This window comes from Oncorhynchus mykiss, chromosome 1, assembly GCF_057628025.1.
Source record: "Oncorhynchus mykiss isolate SJ-2025 chromosome 1, ASM5762802v1, whole genome shotgun sequence".
In the NCBI taxonomy this organism is placed as follows: Eukaryota; Metazoa; Chordata; class Actinopteri; order Salmoniformes; family Salmonidae; genus Oncorhynchus; species Oncorhynchus mykiss.
The window spans coordinates 49,915,393-49,930,109 of NC_143022.1; the positions used below are offsets into that span (position 1 = coordinate 49,915,393).

General features: G+C 41.6%; 1 protein-coding gene across 1 annotated transcript; it reads right to left on the reverse strand.

Moving 5' to 3' along the window:
* Positions 1-1,710: 1,710 nt before the first annotated feature.
* LOC110524205 (sal-like protein 1) lies at positions 1,711-12,898 on the reverse strand. Its single transcript, XM_021603649.3, has 3 exons — positions 12,808-12,898; positions 4,570-7,970; positions 1,711-3,183 (listed from the first exon to the last, which is right to left on the reverse strand). Exons 1-3 carry the CDS (start codon positions 12,878-12,880, stop codon positions 2,749-2,751), a joined length of 3,909 nt encoding a protein of 1,302 aa, XP_021459324.3. The 5' UTR covers positions 12,881-12,898; the 3' UTR covers positions 1,711-2,748.
* Positions 12,899-14,717: the final 1,819 nt, after the last annotated feature.

Here is a 14,717-nt window from a genome sequence, read left to right on the forward strand (position 1 = left end):
AATGTGGTTACCGTCAATGGACATATTAGTGGCCATTATGAGTCAGAGGTGTTGTGCATTTGTTAAGCCGGGATACTGCTACAGCCATACAGGCTAGATAGGGGTAGTGTTTCACAACCAGCAGGAATCAGATTTACTCCCTAGAGTAAAACAGGAGACAAAAGTACTGACTCCTGACTCAAATGTTAATTTTGTGAATTAGTGATGCAACATGAAAATAAATACACAAAATGAAAAACTTTTCATGTGAAATTAAACTTGTTTGAAAAGCCAAAATGTGCTTATTGGTCTTTGTTAAAACACTGACAAAATTGACAACATGATAGTGTAACAGCAATAGCTTGACATTGTTGAGTCCAGCTTTCAAGATAAACACACATGATATCCCTAGGTGACTGACACTTTGTACCGTCTCCATTTAAATGTGACAAGGTGTAGTACACAACAGAGTAGCATATCTCCATTAGCTGTTAGCTGGAAATTGATATGTCATATCAAATCAACAAATTGTATCATCGGCAGAGAGCATACACACTTGAATGCTGAATAAGGTGACTAAACACCTCAGAACAGAAACAAATTACTTTATTGGTTCATACATAGAGTACATACAGTGGGGCAAAAAAGTATTTAGTCAGCCACCCGTAGCACGCGCTCCAGCAGGTGTATCTCACTGATCATCCCTAAAGCCAACACCTCATTTGGCCGCCTTTCATTCCAGTTCTCTGCTGCCTGTGACTGGAACGAATTGCAAAAATCGCTGCTGAAGTTGGAGACTTTTATCTCCTTCACCAACTTCAAACATCTGCTATCTGAGCAGCTAACCGATCGCACCAGCTGTACATAGTCTATCGGTAAATAGCCCACCCAATTTTACCTACCTCATCCCCATACTGTTTTTATTTATTTACTTTTCTGCTCTTTTGCACACCAATATCTCTACCTGTACATGACCATCTGATCATTTATCACTCCAGTGTTAATCTGCAAAATTGTAACTATTCGCCTACCTCCTCATGCCTTTTGCACACAATGTATATAGACTCTCTTTTTTTCTACTGTGTTATTGACTTGTTAATTGTTTACTCCATGTGTAACTCTGTGTTTTCTGTTCACACTGCTATGCTTTATCTTGGCCAGGTCGCAGTTGCAAATGAGAACTTGTTCTCAACTAGCCAACCTGGTTAAATAAAGGTGAAATAAAAAAAAAAATTAAAAAATTGTGCAAGTTCTCCCACTTAAAAAGATGAGAGAGGCCTGTAATTTTCATCATAGATACACTTCAACTATGACAGACAAAATGAGAGAAAAAAAATCCAGAAAATCACATTGTAGGATTTTTAATGAATTTATTTGCAAATTATGGTGGAAAATAAGTATTTTATATCACTTTTATACAACGGGTTACCAACATATTCAAATAATGGTTCACATATTTTCATGAACTTAATTTTGATTAATTTATTAATACTATTTCATCCTACCACAAGATATAGTCCCGACACAAATCTAGGGTTGCTACCGAAGCCGGTTGGTCATCCGTCCTATCGGTTCGGTTGCCAGAGATGCGACCCAGTCGTTCAGTCTTTTTGTTCTACATCTATGGACGTGTCCCAGTCATTAATTTTTTGTAATGTTCCATTGCCATACTGCTAACTTACAGTCATGTCAAACAGTGCAGCTAGAATAACAACAGTAGCCACATTTGCATTTGTTTAAGCTGTTTTCTAGTGACATTTATTTGGATACATCCATAACAATGAGCTAATGATGCACTATTTCACCTGCCTTAGAAAATGTGCTCTCACGTCAGGACACTGTTGTTCTGAGGAGCTAGCCAACAACACAGCTAACACAATCACTTCAAACTGAAGCTGGAAATACTGCAAACTAGCTGCACTTTGTTTCGTTTGACCTTTTGTCAATTGACAATTATTTTTATATATCCATAAAAATTATGATTTCGACTGGATGAGAAATGCTGCTGCCTATTTGTTACGTCCCAAAACATTCATTACTATGGGACAGCTGGAGATCGAATTTGAATATTGAAACAATGTTGTAAACGTCGAGAGAGTTTATACTGACACAAATCTCCGCTGTTGAAAACTAAATGTTAGTCTAAAAGAAATGTGAGATAATGTCTAGATACTTTTTATAGTGGAGATCGAGTTTATAAATTGCCTGGCTGGGCTGATGAGACAGTGGATTGTGTAGACAGATGGAAGAGAGTAAATAGGCATTTTAACATCATAGATTTAGCCAGTGGTAACTTGTGGAATAGACACCGTCTGGAATACGGTTTTAACCAATCAGCATTCAGGATTAGACCCACCCAATGTATAAAGTATATTAGTACATTGATATTGACACATCAATTATATATCCATGTGTTTCACAAAGATATGACAAAGTATGTTACAAGTGAATTCCTCTTCAATAACATAATCAACACCTCAAAATTCTATTAGAATTATAAAACTGTAACATTAAGCATAATTACACAACCAATAGGCTATTTTACCCATGTAAATAGGTCATAAAAAACAGTCAAACTCTAATAAGCACACTGAAAAGCAGGGAGACTTTACTAGACACTTGACTCCAAATAAGGTTATTATCATTTATACACAAACTCAAAGAAACTCAGTCTATTCCAACATCACAGTTAATTTCCTTCAAAAAAAGAAAGCTCTAGTCCATCAACAACAGCAGCCTTCCCTCTCCCTAAAATAATACACAGTCTCTTTAATTGGCAATCATTTCCTTCCTCTCCTCCATCAAATGAGTGAAACGGAAGTAAGTCGCTCTTTCTGTATCATTTTCCCCAGGCAGCGTCAAAGAAGCATTGTGTTCTGTATTGGGAAATTTGTCTAGACCAACATTTACACTCCCTTTGGGTGAGCTGGCCCCATGCCCCATTGGTCCAGAGAGATAAGGCCCGCCTCCGTTCTGGATGACTGAGATATCATTGGTCCTCAAGGCCAAATTCTTAGAGAAGGAGTCTGTACAGTGGTTCCAGAGACTAAAGGAGTCTCCACTACCGGACCTAATGTCTGGCCTCTGAATTGGCTCTGATAGCTTCACAGGATGGGTTCCCATAAACATCAATGGTCCGTCCACAGACAGTCTGCGTCCTCGCCTGGTGGGGGCACTACTCCACATATGAGTTCCCATATGGACCTACATGAGGAAGAGAGAAATGGTGAGTTACACTCCTTTTCTGAAGACAAATATCACAGTGTAATGATTCGATGTAGTTAATCTCCCACGATTTAGCAGGTGTGAGCACCTTTTGAAATTGGAAAGGGGGGGGGACATTTGGCCCATAGCATTGACCAAAACTTGCAGAGCGAGGGGGGTGGAGCAACCGCCCTGCTTCCGCTCCCCGTTTTAGTATATTTTCTCATACATCTCCCCAAAAACTGAATTGAGGAGCTGGCGCGAGATTTTTATTCTGGGATGTTGAGACCTTCGTAGGTGGTTTGAAGTCAGATACAAATCTGATTCCTGCCCATGTGACATGTGTCTGTAACAGTCAAATCTAATTTGTTTGCCCTCAAGTGTTTTTTTTAGACTGTTATTTGGCATATCTCATTGCTTGCTAACTACTCTGTTGACAGTTTGACAAGAACATGTGGTACCTATTTAGCTTGTTCAGGATTTACAAACAAATGAGTGAATGTGATAGAAAGTTAAACAGCTACCTAGGTATCTGACTCAGTTGACTGCCCTGGCTAGCCAAAAAGGACTTTTGAAAAGTTGTATCATCTTATCCTTCGAGGCTTTAAAAGTGTTCCTACACTATGATTTTGAACATCCAAAGCAACTGGGAAACGTCCATGGCAGGCATTGTTGTCACCTTAGCTTGCTACATAACTTCCTAGTGATAGGAAGCCTGAGCACCACCACCAATCAGCCTACACCTCTGTGCACACACCTGCCATTACTATGACAACTAGCATAGTCATGTCAGCAAATGACTGCTGTCTGAACACACAAATCTGATGGGGTTACTTGTGTCTTACTGTTTGGACAGACAGTATTCCAAAATGGATTTGATAACACAACTGACTTGAGCATGAAGGCCTGAAGTGTGAACAAGCCATTAGATCATGTATTTTTAGTCTTGTGAATTAACTGCTTTCTATCCCTCTCAATCGCTCATTTTCTCTTCTCTCAGTCTCAATGTCTTGCTCTGCATAGACTATGGAATATGGTCATTGTAGTTAATTACCACGTTTTCTGAGCTAAACTAAGTGGAATATTGGCCTGTTGGAAACTACAACTCCCCACTACATCGCACAGTTCAGGCTTGATCTGATTTATCTCTACAGAAACTGCACTAGGAGCTCACAGAGCAAATATGAATTGAAAATGGCATTCAAATAATTGAACCGATGTCGGTCAATTAGCTGTTTAAAAACTGAAAAGTAAGCTACATTTTGGTTAATTCTGCAGCACTAATGAATGAAACAATGCCCAAAAAACACAGTTTTGACATTTTTTTGCTAGTCAATCAGTCAATCAGTCTAAACCCTATCTTGTAAATGCAAAAGTGGAACGTACCTTCAGATTTCCTTTGGTGGTGAATGCCCGACCACAGACAGTGCAAGCGAACGGCTTCTCCCCAGTGTGAGTCCTCTCGTGGATTTGCAAGGCGCTGGAGGAAGAGAAGGTTTTCCCACAAGTGTGGCAGTAATGCTGCTTGGGAGTTCGTTGAGGTGGCAGGGCAGCGAGCGCTGGGGAAGAGGAGGCTGAGGACATCCTCAAACTCAAAATGCCTTGAAGATCCCTTGTTTCCCCATAGGGGACGCTACCCAGGAAACGGTTAACTTCTGGCTTAATCATTTGGGAGGCCAGAGGATTTGCAGAGGAATTGGGGCTGGAAGCAAGGCTGGGAATGGAGGGCTCAAACAACTGGGATGGCAGGTCCCTCATCTGATGGGTTAGCATGTGCTGCTTGAGGTTCCCCTTAGTGGAGAACCCTCTGTTGCACCCTGTGCAAATGAAGGGTCTCTCCTTGGTATGGCTTCGATAATGGATATCCAAGGCACTTTGGCAGGCAAATGTCTTGCTGCAAATATTGCATGCAGTGTTCTTAAAAATGCCTCGTTGTTCACAGAATGTGTGGACCATATTAGTGGGATTCGTTAGTGGGTTTAAAGATTTTAGGTGGTGAAGAGATGCCATGCCAGTGTCAGTGAATTGCAGAGGGCTTGGATTGATATGTGCCTGGGATAAACCATTCTGGTACCTTTCCTCACAGCTTGTGGGGCTAGAACATACTGGAACACTCTCGCTTGGGGAAAAAAAGTGCTTTGCAGCTGTATTCTCAGAAACAGCAAGTCTCCCATCACTTCGGTCACCGCAAAGAGATGATGAGTCACAGGCATATTGATCCTCTTTAGCCAGTCCCTTTGTCTTAAACCAGCTGACCTGCATCTCATCCACTGGCCTAAGATAGTTGAGTTTCTTCTGGGCATCAAAGGAGCCTGCTCCTGTACTATCAGAAGGAGACAAGCTGCCAGATAAGGAGTTAATAAACCTGGACATACCTGCAATCCCACAGTCATTGAAGTCCATATCATCATCAGAAAGGTTCTCTAACTCTTCTAATTTCCTTTCATCCACTGAACCTCTGCCAGACTCCATTGACTTTGGGTAGCTCTGTTCAGAGAGAGGGGTGTTGGGAATCTGGCCACCCATGTGCATATGAATATGCTGCTGTAGGACAACAGCGTTGGTGAACTTCCTCTGGCATATGGGACAGGAGTGCTGGACCCTCACTGGCGGCGTGGCACGATGAACTGCATGGTGTGTCTTCAGATTCCCTTTGGTAGAGAACGCCCGTCCGCACACTTTACATCTGAAGGGCCGCTCTCCTGTGTGGGTGCGGTAGTGCATCCTGAGGGCGCTCTGGCAACTAAGTATGCGGTGGCAAATGATGCACTCGTTGAGGTCCGTAATCTTCTTGTCAATGTTCTCCACTAGCTGCTGGAGTTTTGAGGTCTCTGATGTCTGCAGGGGATCATGGACTCCTCCTCCGAAGAGATGTTTGATCTTGAACTGCTCCAACTTGATGGGATTTGTGCTAATGGAAGTGATGTTAGCGGATATATAGTCAGCTGATCCTTCTTTTCTCGAACTCATCTTTGAGACAAAGGTCAAAGGGGGTTTAACCTCTTCTCTTTTTAGATTCAAGGTGGGGACGGTGGGGACTTTTCCAGGCTCTACAAGGTCAACACACTTGGTAGACTTTACCACACTAGATGATTCACATACGCCTGGACTGGAAAGCGTGGTTATTGAGACAGGCTGCTCCTCTTTCTTGATAAGAAAAGGTAAGTTGGGTGATACAGTTGGGAGCAACCGGCCAACAGAAGTAGTCAAGGTGGCTAGAGATGATTTACTCTCCAGCCAGCATGTAACTGGTTTTTGTGGTGGCATAGACATACCATAAGGGATTCCTGTGCTGGTTGGGATATTGTCTAGGTGTTCTGGAACAGGGTAAGGGTTCATCTGGATGTGAGGGTACCTCTCTTTGTGCCGCTGGAAGTGTACCTTCAAGTTCCCACGGGTGGAGAAACGATTCCCGCAGATGTTGCACTTGTATGGCCTCTCCCCAGTGTGGGATCGCAAATGGATCTGCATGGCACTGTCACTCCCAAATACCTTAGCGCAAAACCTGCATTTGTGTTTAAAGTAAGCCCGTTCAGAAGACATTTTGCGTTCTAAAGAAGTCACATTGGTTGGTTTGTCTTTCCTTTGTTGGGCTAATGCCGTCAAAGAATTCAGATCCTCCACAATTGCACCAATGCTTGGTCCAGCACTCGAGAGTGTTTGATTGCTGGATGGTGGCTGAGTTAGACATGGTTTATTCGATGGGTTTAGCAAGATACCTGTGCCAAGTGCTGGTGAGTTCATTTTGGTATGGGCTGAAACATTTAGTTGAGGGTACAGACCTTTAGCATGAGTGTACTTCTTTCTAGAGTGGGGCTTGCTAACTGCTGAAGCTATGAGTTTACCCATGCTTTGTAAGGGTTCGGTGCTAGAGTGCACAATGCTGCTACCAAGGGGGCTCTGTGGTAACTGTACTGTTGCTGTTAATCGTTTAAAGTGACTGATGCTGGCAGACTGAGTGGCGAGACTGTGGGCTAACCCAGTGGCTGCAGCTAGCTGCTGGGATAGATGAGAACTGAGGGTTGTCAGCTGGCTGGCCTGCGTTGATGCTAGACTACCCTGAGGGCAGCTGATGGGTGTCTGTGTTGGAGACTCTGATTCCTCTGACCTCTGGGAGGCAAACAGTAAGACCTGGTGACAAATCTGATCCATCAGCTGCAACTGGTGGATCTGTTGCAGCTGCAGAGCCAGGAGTTTCTCCATCAGAGATGAGACGGCCATCTTACTGCTGCCACTGTAGCCGGTGTCCGATCGGCTCTGCTGGCAAAACTGGGCCACTGCCACTTTAGTGCTCTCTAGGTTTTCAATGATGACGTTGCTGTTGAACCATGATAATGTCCCCTGCTGTTCCGACAGTTTGTTGCCAGGTTGAGGTAGTGAAATTGGGAGAACTGAGAAACATGAGACAATATCAGTCAGGCTGTCAGTACTGCTGCTCCGGCTGCTACTGGTGCTATCTAGCCGGCCATTGCTTCTCTTACTTCTGGAAACATCCATAGAGTCTTCATTCCCCTCTGGTTTCTCCTCCAACAGATCACTGCACTCTTCCATTTCAGAGTTGTTGACTGTTTCGCCTGGTGTACTGGGCGACGAGGCTAGAGGGAACATTTCAGCAGATGACACTAGGTCTTCATTGTCATTGACAATCAGGACTAACTGATTGGAAAAGCAATTCCTGACATGTCGTTCCAGATCTGATAGTTCAACAAACTCAGCACAGCATCTACTGCAGACATGAGCACAATAGTCCAAGGTGGGGGGAGTCCCTATACCCTGGTGTGTGCCCCCTGAAATAGACAAGAAGGAAACAAGGGTTATACATAGCGGTGGGAAGTATTTGGGGGGAGGGATGCTGCAAAAAAAGAAATGCCAGGGGGAGGGGGGTGGGGGGTATGTCCCCCCACGCTGAAGATGTCTATATCGGTCCGCTAATACAGGACTAGTAAAGGCCCAGTGTACTACTTTTGTGAAGAAAAAAAAACATTTAATGGATTTCAGTGTTTACCAGCATTTGTAAATTGAGTCTACAAATTGAGTGTACAAAAAAGTTAATCTGATAATACTTGTGGAATAGAAAAATACTTGCTTCATATATGTTTTTCAGTTTCTTGAAATACTTTGCAAATGCAACTTCTTTCTATGTGAAAACTGAAATGGTCTTTTCATTCTTTATCCATTGCAACTTACAGTAGTGAGTGCATACATTTTCGTGCTGGTCCCCCGTTGGAAATTAACCCACAACTCTAGAATTTAGAATTGCAAGTGCCATGCTATACCAACTGAGCCTCATCATCACATCATCACAAACCGCTTGATGTCTCATTGTGCTAAAGTACTGTATTGTGCATTGTTTTTCTTCATGGTGATGGAAAGTTTACAGGTACAAGCGTAGATGACCAGCCTATGTAGAATACAGTAATGTACAGTACCAGTCAAAAGTTTGGACACACCTTTTCATTCAAGAGTTTTTCTAATTTTTTACTATTTTCTAAATTATGGAATATTAGTGAAGACACCAAAACTATGAAATAACCCATGGAATCGTGTAGTAACCAAAAAAAGAGTTAAACAAATCAAAAAATATTTATATTTGAGAATCTTCAAAGTAGCCACCATTTGCCTTGATGACATATTTGTACACTCTTGGCATTGTCTCACCTGGAATGCATTTAAATGAACTGGTGTGCCTTGTTAAAGTGAATTTGCGGAATTTCTTTCCTTCTTAATGTGTTGTGACAATGTAGGGGTGGTATACAGAAGATAGCCCAATTTGGTAAAAGACCAAGTCCATATTATGGTAAGAACAGCTCAAATAAGCAAAGAGAAATGACAGTTTTAAGACATGACCAATCCGGAAAACTTCAAGAATTTTGAAAGTTTCTTCAAGTGCATTTGTAAAACCCGCTATGATGAACCTGTCTCTCATGTCATCCGCCACAGGAAAGAAAGACCCAGCATTACCTCTGCTGCAGAGGATAAGTTAATTTGAGTTAACTGCACCTCAGATTGCAGTTAACAGACTTCACAGAGTTCAAGTAACAGACACATCTCAACATCAACTGTTCAGAGGAGACTGTGTGAACCAGGCCTTCATGGTCAACTTGCTGCAAAGAAATCACTACTAAAGGACACCAATAAGAAGAAGAGACTTGCTTGGGCCAAGTAGAGTAGGTGAACGGATGATCTCCACATGTAGTGAAATTGGAGATTTTTGGTTCCAACCACCGTGTCTTTGGGATACGCTGTGTGGGTTTGAACGGATTATCTCCTCGTGTGTATTTCCCACCGTAAAGCATGGAGGAGGAGGTGTTATGGTGTGGGAGTGCTTTGCTGGTGACTGTATGGGATTTAGTTAGAATTTAAGGCACACTTAACGAGCATGGCTACCACAGCATTCTGCAGTGACACTCCAACCCGTCTGGTTTGCGCTTAGTGGGACTATCATTTGTTTTTCAACAGAACAATGACCCAACACACCTCCAGGCTGTGTAAGGGCTTTTTAACCAAGCATGAGAGTGATGGAGTGCTGCATCAGATGACCTGGCCTCCACAATTACCCATCCTCAACCCAATTGAGATGGTTTGGGATTAGTTGGACCGCAGAGTGAAGGAAAAGCAGCCAACAAGTGCTCAGCATATGTGGGAACTCCTTGAAGACTGTTTGAAAAGCATTACAGGTGAAGCTGCTTGAGATAATGCCAAGAGTGTGCAAAGCTGTCATCAAGGCAAAGGGTGGCTACTTTGAAGAATCTAAAATCGAAAATATTTTTTGTAAAGATAAAAATTAAGAAAAACACTTGACTGGTACTGTACATTTGCATTAAGTGGTTTGTAAGGATAGTGAATTAATACTGCAGAAAAATAGGTTGTTTTCCATGTTATTTGATCAAGAAAAATATTTAATTTGATGTGGATGTTTTGTGTCTTTGCCCATAACTTTGCATCTTTTGAGAGTTTTGTTCTTTCTGGATTCCATTAGAATGACAATCACAATGAAAGGACAGGGAAACAATTCTTACAATTCCAACTATTGAATCCTGCCAGATACTGTTCTTAATATTACAACCACCTTTTTTTGCCAAAGCAGAGATGCTGAATTTTTTTAAATTTTTTATCGGGATTTTTTAGGGGTGCTGCAGAATCCTCAGCACCCCGTACATCCCGCAGCTATGACTATATATAGAATTTATATTAGGGGAGAGTGGAGTAGGTTGAGCCAAAGGGGTAAGTTGAGCCACCCTTGTTTCTAGGAAACCATACACCAAATTAATCATTTGACCAAGTACTTAGGAAGAGATGATAATTTCATGGAGTCCGTGAAGGACTAAACCACATGGAAAAAGTGACAAGCAAGTTAAGTCCAAAAAATGGATTTTCACCAAGTCAAATTAATTTATTGTGTTAGAGGTTTCATGATGCTTGTATCTAAACCCGAAGTAGATACATGTATTTTAAGATTGTTTTCTATAATCTTCAATATGAGGTCCTAAACTTAGCGTGAAAGTGCATCCTTGTAGCTGTGTGGGCTAATGTAGTCAAAATGTTTGCCTTTTGAGGTAAGTTGAGCCAATGGCCATGGGATAAGTTGAGCCAATGGCCATGGGGTAAGTTGAGCCAATGGCCATGGGGTAAGTTGAGCCAATGCCATGGGGTAAGTTGAGCCAATGGCCATGGGGTAAGTTGAGCCAATGCCATGGGGTAAGTTGAGCCAATGCCATGGGGTAAGTTGAGCCAATGCCATGGGGTAAGTTGAGTCAATGCCATGGGGTAAGTTGAGCCAATGCCATGGGGTAAGTTGAGCCAATGCCATGGGGTAAGTTGAGTCAATGCCATGGGGTAAGTTGAGCCAATGACCATGGGGTAAGTTGAGCCAATGACCATGGGGTAAGTTGAGCCAATGACCATGGGGTAAGTTGAGCCAATGGCCATGGGGTAAGTTGAGCCAATGGCCATGGGGTAAGTTGAGCCAATGGCCATGGGGTAAGTTGAGCCAATGGCCATGGGGTAAGTTGAGCCAATGGCCATGGGGTAAGTTGAGCCAATGGCCATGGGGTAAGTTGAGCCAATGGCCATGGGGTAAGTTGAGCCAATGGCCATGGGGTAAGTTGAGCCAATGGTTGAGCCAATGGCAAGTTCATCAAATATAAGTGTTTTCTTCCCAGGTGTAATGCAAGGCATTATCGCTGGGATATGAGGTAACAACAAGGCCTGGTCTATGTTAAAAGTGTAACAAAAAAAAAGAAGTATAAAGTGTTTGTTAGGTGTTACGCTTGTGTGAAAAGATTATTCAAATTATTAAAGGACAAAAAAAGCAATTGTGATTGTGTTGAATAGTGTTTGCGAAGTAAAGATATACATGGTTTTAAAAAGGTAGTGGTAACATTTCATTCAGTACAGATATTTGTAGGCGGCTTAACTTACCCTGTCCTGCGGCTCAACTCACCCCTTTCCCGTGCCAAGAGACCACTATTTTTGGACAAGCTATGTTTACAATGTTTACATGAATACACAACATCCTGAAATACTGTATATGTAAATAACTTTGTTAGAAAGAATATTATATTTCCCTTGACTGAGTGATGCTGAATGTAAAAAAAATGGCTTCATTTACCCCACTCTACTCTATGACTTTATTTACTATATTCTGTCGAGCACCACCTCATTGACTGACCCATAGCGAAAAAGAAAGGAAGAGAAAAGCAGCTATTGTATGCACTTGTACCCCTTGTAGTGACATTGGGTAATCACTTATTAAACTGTATGTTATACAGCAATTGCCTACGATCAACAGTAATAAAATAATGTAAGGGAACCCTTTAGTCTCAGAGCTCAAGGCTTTTCCAAATCTACAAGCTTAGGAGAGATTACACTCACAAAGGTGTAAGAGACACTGAGACACAAGAGACACTGCCTGTCTAAGGGGATGGAGGAGTAGCTCTGATATTTTGTTCAGATCCCTCCCCACTCTATGGTAAACCTCTGCCACTAATGGCACGTTTTCCTCTATAAATATTATTTAAGTTAAGAGTATCACAAGGACAGTGATAAAATGAATAATAATGTTGGTCATGTAGCCTAATTGCCCACCTTTTTCATCAATTTGAAATTCAGTTAATAAATTCAATATAATTTAATGTAGCCAAATCATTTATTGCCTATATAAAATATTGAAAATGTCATTTGATTTTGATGTATTTACTCAGGATAGTCCAATCAGTAACACCTATTAACTCTAACTCTAACTTTCAGAATACATTATTTCTGTTCAATTCAAAGGGGCATAAACACAATGTCCGACATGAAAACTGAATCGTGATCATTATTCAAACTTTATTTGGGCATCATTAGGTCTACATTAATAAATAGACCTACAACAAGGAAACATACAGACAATTGGACTAACAATCATATTTAGCATGGTAAAACTCAGGAAAGAAAAGTTGCATGTGAAGGCTCTATTGTGAGTCATCACTCAATGAAACAATTACAATTTCAACTTCTAATGTCAAGGCTAACATTGCCCCGAACTCAGTACAGAATTGCACTCAACTATTAAATTACATACATTTCATTTTCAATTGCACAGTAATAACAATTAAACCTACAGTCTTGTCCCAAACTTACCGGTGGTTTCCAATAAAGACGAATTATGATCCGACTGTACATGTTGAGGCTTAGCTTGCTTCCTGCGCGACATGATGTCCAAGGCGCAAACATCAATTCAGACAGAAGAGAAAACTAAAAAAAATGTGTCTTCAGTTACGGAAGCTGAATCCACCCACCCAGTTTGTGTCCTATGAACTCTGTAGTTGTAGGCTAACTGCCAGCTGACTGAGCGTGCACCACCACCAGTTTCTCTTTCAAGGAGCAGTCTGCACTTGACCACACACACAGTAGGGGAGACCGGGGTTGGTTGTCTCACTGGTTTGGTTGTCACGGTGTAATAATTTCAAGATAAAAATGTGTGTCCTCTATAGGAGATGGCATTCATGTGGTCAATTCGTTTCAGGATGACAAAACATTGAGGTGAGAGGAATTTATTTGTATTTATTAAAAAATATGTTTTTTTACAGTGTGTTAGAGTACTGTACAGTATAGTTGAATTCGGTATAGCACAGTAGAGCAAAGAAAAGTACAGTATAGTTGAGTTTAATTCAGTAGAGTACAGTAGTACTGAACTGTACTTTCCTTTACCCTACTGTACTCTACTGAATATACTCTACGGTAAATACTGTGCTCTACTTCTGTGCTGTCCAAACTTAGATGTCTATGATTGGTTCAGATTTGGTCTGGTCCAGATCTGCTTGTCAAAACTGTGACTGAAAGTCAGCAACATTCACGCACGCACGCACGCACGCACGCACACACACACACGCACACATACACACACCTGTTCCTGTTTGAACAAGCATTCCTTTTCAACAAAAAAATGGAGTTAACACAAACGTTTACAGCTTTACTTTTTTCACTTTATTAAAATATTACATTTTCATCCAAGTATCAGATGGTTACTTTTTGTTTATTAAGCATTGATATGACGATTTAAGTGGAGTACGAACTACAATGTCAAATCACATATTCAACTATGTTGAATTTATTTATATTTTTACTTCATTTGTATTATGTTAAATATAAATACTATTCAATAAATAAGGCTTTACCTTTTTTTTTTCCAAATAAAGGCTTTACTTTTTCAAAAAACGTTGTAAATTGGTTTAATTGTTGCTGAAAAACAACACCGTGACAACCAACCCCATACTGTGATAGGGCTGATTATCACAAGTGAGCAGTGTGTTAAATGGCTTATAACTCCATGTTGAAATAAGATAACACTACATGACCAAAAATATGTTGACACCTGCTCATTGAACATCTCATTCCAAATTCATGTCATTTATATGGAGTTGGTCCCCCCTTTGCTGCTACAACAGCCTCCACTCTTCTGGGAAGGCTTTCCACTACATGTTGGAACATTGCTGCGGGGACTTTCTTCCATTCAGCCACAAGAGCATTAGTGAGGTCAGGCACTGATGTTGGGTGATTAGGCCTGACTCGCAGTCAGCATTCCAATTCATCCCAAAGGTGCTTGATGGGGTTGAGGTCAGGGCTCCGTGCAGGCCAGTCAAGTTCTTCCACAATGATCAACTAGCCAACTAGCCATCAACTAGCCATCAACTAGCCATTTCTGTATGGACCTCGCTTTATGCACAGGGGCATTGTCATGCGGAAACAGGAAAGGGCCTTCCCCAAACTGTTGCCACAAAATGTTGAATGTCGTTGTATGCTGTAGCGTTAAGACTTCCCTTCATTGGAAGTAAGAGGCCTAGATCATTATTCCTCCTCCCCCATGCTTTACAGTTGTCACTATGTATTCGAGCAGGTAGTGTTCTCCTGGCATCCGCCAAACCCAGATTCTTTACTCCAGACAACACGCTTCTTCCACTGCTCCAGAGTCCAATGGTGGTGAGCTTTACACCACTCCAGCCGACGCTTGGCACTGCGCATGGTGATCTTAGGCTTGTGTGCGACTGTTC

Bases quoted from the DNA above. Each gene is read 5' to 3' on its own strand.
- LOC110524205 (XM_021603649.3), bottom strand. From the start codon at position 12,880: ATGTCGCGCAGGAAGCAAGCTAAGCCTCAACATGTACAGTCGGATCAT. The intron at 7,971-12,807 runs GTAAGTTTGGGA...TGTCTATTTCAG, and splicing joins GTCTTTATTGGAAACCACCG to GGGGCACACACCAGGGTATA. The intron at 3,184-4,569 runs GTACGTTCCACT...TTCCTCATGTAG, and splicing joins CCACCAAAGGAAATCTGAAG to GTCCATATGGGAACTCATAT.